Source organism: Habropoda laboriosa, unplaced genomic scaffold (assembly GCF_001263275.1).
Source record: "Habropoda laboriosa isolate 0110345459 unplaced genomic scaffold, ASM126327v1 scaffold434, whole genome shotgun sequence".
Classification (NCBI taxonomy): domain Eukaryota; kingdom Metazoa; phylum Arthropoda; class Insecta; order Hymenoptera; family Apidae; genus Habropoda; species Habropoda laboriosa.
In genome coordinates, this window is record NW_017100599.1 from 355,036 (window position 1) to 360,603 (window position 5,568).

The 5,568-nt window shown below is 37.2% G+C and overlaps 2 protein-coding genes across 2 annotated transcripts in view; one reads left to right on the forward strand and one right to left on the reverse strand.

Moving 5' to 3' along the window:
- LOC108576669 overlaps nucleotides 1–267 on the forward strand; it is a gene marked incomplete at its 3' end in the record, with an annotated part of 6,351 nt that extends 6,084 nt beyond the window's left edge. Inside the window, exon 10 of the mRNA XM_017939711.1 lies at nucleotides 209–267. Coding sequence (XP_017795200.1) covers nucleotides 209–267 — 59 coding nt within the window. The remainder of the gene's footprint in view (nucleotides 1–208) is intronic.
- Nucleotides 268–1,263: 996 nt separating this feature from the next.
- On the reverse strand, nucleotides 1,264–5,393 carry LOC108576680. The gene is made up of 5 exons (XM_017939724.1): nucleotides 5,262–5,393; nucleotides 4,532–4,821; nucleotides 3,279–3,472; nucleotides 2,953–3,199; nucleotides 1,264–1,837 (listed from the first exon to the last, which is right to left on the reverse strand). Exons 1-5 carry the CDS (start codon nucleotides 5,391–5,393, stop codon nucleotides 1,264–1,266), a joined length of 1,437 nt encoding a protein of 478 aa, XP_017795213.1.
- Nucleotides 5,394–5,568: the final 175 nt, after the last annotated feature.

The following is a 5,568-nucleotide window of genomic DNA, read 5'->3' on the forward strand; positions in this document are numbered from 1 at the left end:
TAGAACCTACTGTAGAAATACCAGAAGAACCATTAACGGAAGAAGAAGAAGTGTCAGAGGCTGCAGTTACGACAGAACATTTAACTACTAGTCCGGAATTGCAATCAGAACCAGAATTCGAGGAAGAACTCGAAGAAGGTAGAAGAAAATAGTAAATCATTTTTACATATAAATGCAAATCATACAGATTAATTAACAACTTCAACAGTGCAAGAAATAGAAGAAGACGAAGAAGGAGAAAAAGAAGAAACCAAGGTAGAAGAAGAGAAGAAAGAGGGAGAGACAGAAAAGGAAGAAGAAGTGAAAGAAAGTGAAGAACCAAAAGAAGAAGAAATGAAAGAGAGTGAAGAAACAAAGGAAGAAGAAATGAAAGAAAGTGAAGATATAAAGCAAGAAGAAGTGAAAGCGAGTGAAGAAACAAAGGAAGAAGAAACGAAAGCGAGTGAAGAAACAAAGGAAGAAGAAATGAAAGAAAGTGAAGATATAAAGGAGGAAGAAGTGAAAGAAAGTGAAGAACCAAAGGAAGAAGAGAAGTAAGAGGAGGAGAAGATGTAAAAGAAGAAAAGGAGGAGAAGAAGCGAAGAAAGAAGCGAAGGAAGAAAGGAAAAAGGCGGAGGAGGAGCCAAGTGATTCCCCAGAGACCGGTGGCACAGCGCCCGATGCACTAGAATGATATAAATGCGCTCGTTTATTAACTTTATTAAAGCAATATACCTCCAAAATAAGTTTATTAACTTTACTAGCGCAATATACTTTAAAAAATAAACTCACCGAGAAGCAGACGCCGTACGTACCGCGAAATTGAACTTCCGTCCTGTCGTCTTTCACGGTCTTTTCAGGCGAAGAGCGCGAAAATGAAAATTAGAATGAAAATTCGTTACCCAGAAACTTTACGGTGGTTTTAATGAAAATTTGAAAAATATATTTCAACTTCTTTATACAACGAACATAGATAATATATGTATATACATAGAAACTGAATAGAAAATCCTCTACTCCTTACAATTTACACCATTTCAATTTTCCATTCTATTTTATATTTCACGATTTTTCTGTATCCTTTGTGTTGCATTTCTTATTCTTTCCATCTCATTCGAATTTCTTTATAAATCCAGACAAATAAAAATTAATACAAATGCACTTACAGAGAGCACTTTTGTACGTGAAAAAAAAAAGGGAACAGAAAATCTGATAAACGTGTGAACTAAAAATAATATAAATGCAAAAAACTTGTCAATGTGAAAAAAAGACACGTTTCTAAATCTAAAACGTGTGTCTCCAAGGTGTGCCTTTGGCTGAACAACAAGTACCAGTCTTTGTTAAACGAGTCTTCAGGTTTTTAAACTGATCGCAGTCCCCTTCCTTGAATATCTGTCCGAAACCGTGTCTGCACGGTTTACCTATCGGCGCGCGATGGTCTCGAAATCGGCAATCATCGCTGTCTGAATATTTCTCCCGTTGTTTCGTGTTCCCAGTTTCGTCCAGCTGACAGGTGGTTTCCGAGGTGAACGATTTATCGCACTCGTCTTTGGTCCGTTCGTCCGAGAATTCAGCTTCGCCGAAGTACTTCTTCTGTTTGCACTTTTTATTCACCAAGTACTTATCCACCAAAATGCACAAAGAATCTTTGTGATTGATCGTTGCCACGGTGTCTTCTAATTCCTCGTCGTTCTGCTCTTGAAGAGTGGAGATTTTTTCCGAATTTTTCACGCAACAATCGTGATTACAGGTCGATTCACACGTCGCGTGATTTTTGTGACAGCAGTTTCTGGAATTGTTCGAATTCGAGGAACAGAGACAGGTGTCTGACGCGAGACGTTTCTCTTTCGACGAGTAACTGTTGGAATGAATAAGTTCGGGTAAAAATTGCAGGAATTTTCGAGTTTAAATAGACCTTAACACTTTACCGACCGGTAGCGGTTGAACATTCTACGCACTTTCGACCGGTCACTCGGCCACAGATACATCGGTGACACAAATAAGTTCGGGTAAAAATTGCAGGAATTTTCGAGTTTAAATAGACCTTAACACTTTACCGACCGATAGCGGTTGAACATTCTACGCACTTTCGACCGGTCACTCGGCCACAGATACATCGGTGACACCGGCTCTGTTTAGACTCTAGGCTATTGCGCGGGAATATACGCGCTTTTTCTTATACCTGTAGAAATGTTAAATCAAACTTTGACCGGTTAATAGGCTACCGGTCGGTAAAGTGTTAAGGAAGAACTTGAAGAAGGTAGAAGAATATGATAAATAATTTTTACATATAAGTGCAAATCACAGAGATTAATTAACAACTTTAATAGTGCAAGAAATAAGGGGAGACGAAGAAGAAGAAGAAGATAAAGAAGAGGTGTAAGAAAAGGAGGGAGAGACAGAAATGGAAGAAGTGAAAGAAAGCGAGAAACCAAAGGAAGAAGAAATGAAAGAAAGGGAAGAACTAGAGGAGGAAGAGAAGAAAGAGGACGTAGAAGAGGTAAAGGAAGAATTCAGGAAAATTGTTTCACAAAAATGCAAAAAAATATCGATTTCTCTTTACCCTGAAGCAAGGGAACATCTCGAAGTGATAATCACCGATATTAATGAAACTTTGGTATATAGTAGATCTCAAAACAATATTTCACACTCATTTCTTTTTATCGTCAATCGTCCACAGTGAAAATCGCTTCCAAAGATGAGGAACATATTCGATCCAAATAATTTATTACATTTTATCTTTAAAATTTGTTAATGAAAAATACAATATCCATCAAAATGTACAATATTCCACTATATTATTCTAGTACTTCTCAAAATATTAGACTAAATACAGTTACTACCTCCAACTTTAAGTTCGATTTTCACTGTCTTTCCATTGCCAATATAAAAGAATACCTGTCGAATACTTTTTATATACCAAAGTTTCATCAATATCGATGATTATCACTGCTGTCGTTCTACGATATCAACCTATTATACTCCTGGCCGCAGCAACAATGACAATGATCGTTAGAATGACAGCAACGATGACGATTCGGGCGATAGTAATCCCGACGGGGTCGCAGCAAATCGAGGGTGGAATGTTTCGAGCATTGAAAATCACAATTTCGCGAAATACCGTCCGGCGGCGACGACGACTTATCTTTCTCCGTGGCGAAGGTGCACCGCAAATTTCGGTGAATCGACTTGCAACCAACCCTTCCTCCCCCGTTGCAGTCTAACGGGGACGAAATTATTGCGATAATTCACGTGGACCCGTTGGTCGTGATTCAAGAACGCGAAGAATCTCAACTCACTCGGCTTCTCCTCGGACGGGCCGCTACCTTTAACATTATCCACCTCGTCCCGGTCCCTGTCGTACAGAAGATTAACGGAATCCAATTTGGCCGAAGTTTCTTTCGGGCTTCGCCTTCCTAAATGGGAATATGAAGTACGGTGGCTTGAATTTCGAGACTCTGTTGCGAAACTTCTCGCCGCCTTCGTATCGCAACTGGAAATTGAAGGAGTAAACGCGTCTCGTGTTGCATCTGATATTTCGATTACGTGTAATATTCGATCGGATTAAAGTTGCCTTATTCAATGAAATGTTCCTTTTGACGCTGAAGCGAAAGGAAATCTTAGGAAGAATTTAAAGGGTGTTAGATTGGTAATTAAGTTCGGGACCTTGAGATCTTTTTTTATAAAATTATACGTAGGTCAAAATTCAGAGAGAAATTTATGTATCCAAGTAATTATAAAATTGAGAGCTTTCGAATGATGTATAGATCGACAGAAATAATCAACGAATAAGTTTATTCGGAATAAAAAAAGAAGTTAGTGAATTTAGTTGCCAACCTAATAGTTATCAAAATTTCGGCAATATTCTGGATTTTTTTCGGTGTGCACAACGAATAACAATGTCAAACTCTTTTTTACTTATTAAGGCGCTTATGCAGAATGTAAAATAATTCTTTTAATAGATTTTTAATTGTTTGTTTAATGCTATATCTGAAGGTGAAGATTGCTCCTTTAAAAAGAGCTGATTGAAATTAGTAAAAAATTGATAAGAGAAAGTAGGAAACAAAATTTAAATCATAAGAAAATTTCCATTTTGTTTGCCAGATTTTAGTGAGTACTCAAAGGGTTAATGATAAAACAATTTCCAACTTTTCCACACGTTACAACGCAAATGATTAATTGCAGGAAATGAATTCCCGAAGCTTTTCAAATAGTTGGACGGGAAATTTTCGCAAAATGTCAAGTGATATTATTAATTCAATATCGTCAATTTGTTCTCCGTAACTTGCGGTTTCCGAACGTCGATATTTCCAAGTAACTTTCATCTCAGAATATTACGAATTATAATCAATCCCAAAACTGTCCAAATTTTCTAATTTAATTTTCAACGAAATCTCTCTACGAAATGAAACATTATAATTCAATTAAAATCTAATATCTCTATATCTCCAATTAATACGAATTTTCGTAAAATTCCTACTGTAATTGCTGCAAATTTATCTCAACAAAAATTGATCGAATTGAAAAGCACGTGATGTTGAAAGTGTTATACTTTTCCGTTTGATCCGATTTCGAAAATTCGTTTTTCTTCGCGATCCCGTTGTACTGTTTGCTCGGAACGATATCGAGCGTATCTCCAGAACTGCACTGTTCGTTGCGTTTACGACAACAACTGCAAATTATTGGTTTCTGAAGAAAGTTTTCCTTCGCCGAGGCGTTTTCCCCGCACTCGTCGTTCCACCGTGATTCGCCGCGATTCGATCTTGCGTTCGAGCACTTTTTCGACGTGAACTGCAAATTCTCTTGATTATTTGGCTCCTCGGTACCACTCGCACTTTCAGCCTGATTCTAATTATTGCCAGAAGCAATTGTACGTAAAAGTGAACGTTCATAATTTGACGATTAATAAAAATAAAAGGAAATCTACTAAAAAAATAACGACACTACATTCGTATTTTTTATTTGAGCCAGTCAGAAGACAAAGTGAGTAACTATAAAATACAATTTACTAAATTTGTTTTATTTATGAAAACTTAAGCACCAAGCATGGGCTTTGATACTAAAATTGGAAGAATATCAAAAAGTGGAGTTTTTTGGCTTTTGCCTTTCTGTCACTTTTGGGTTCTAAGTGGCTCGTTTAGTAATGATAATAACATTTCTAAAGAGTAAAAACAAAGTACACGTAAAAAGTGTACTTTGTGGTAGTTACTGATCCTTAAAAAATAAAATAGAATTAATAAATTAAAGGAATAATATTTTTAAGCGATTCGTGAGACAATTACTTTCTCAAACACCTTTGTTTCTTCAGCGGTAGGAGAGAGACCGTAATTTTTTGGAAATTTACGCCGAGCACGACGGAAAGCCACCGCGGCTGCTACCAGTTGATGCGACGACGACGGACAAACCTGAGACATGGTTTAAAAGTTCCTGTGAACTAATTCGATCATTCCCCTGATTTAAATGAAAGTGAAATTTGTCATTAGGAGTGATTGGTTAAGTTTTCTATGGAGAGTGAACGATTGAGTGCTGAAGTGAGCCACGCTCCTTCGCAACTAAATTTAGACGAAGAATCGAATTCGACTCCATAGC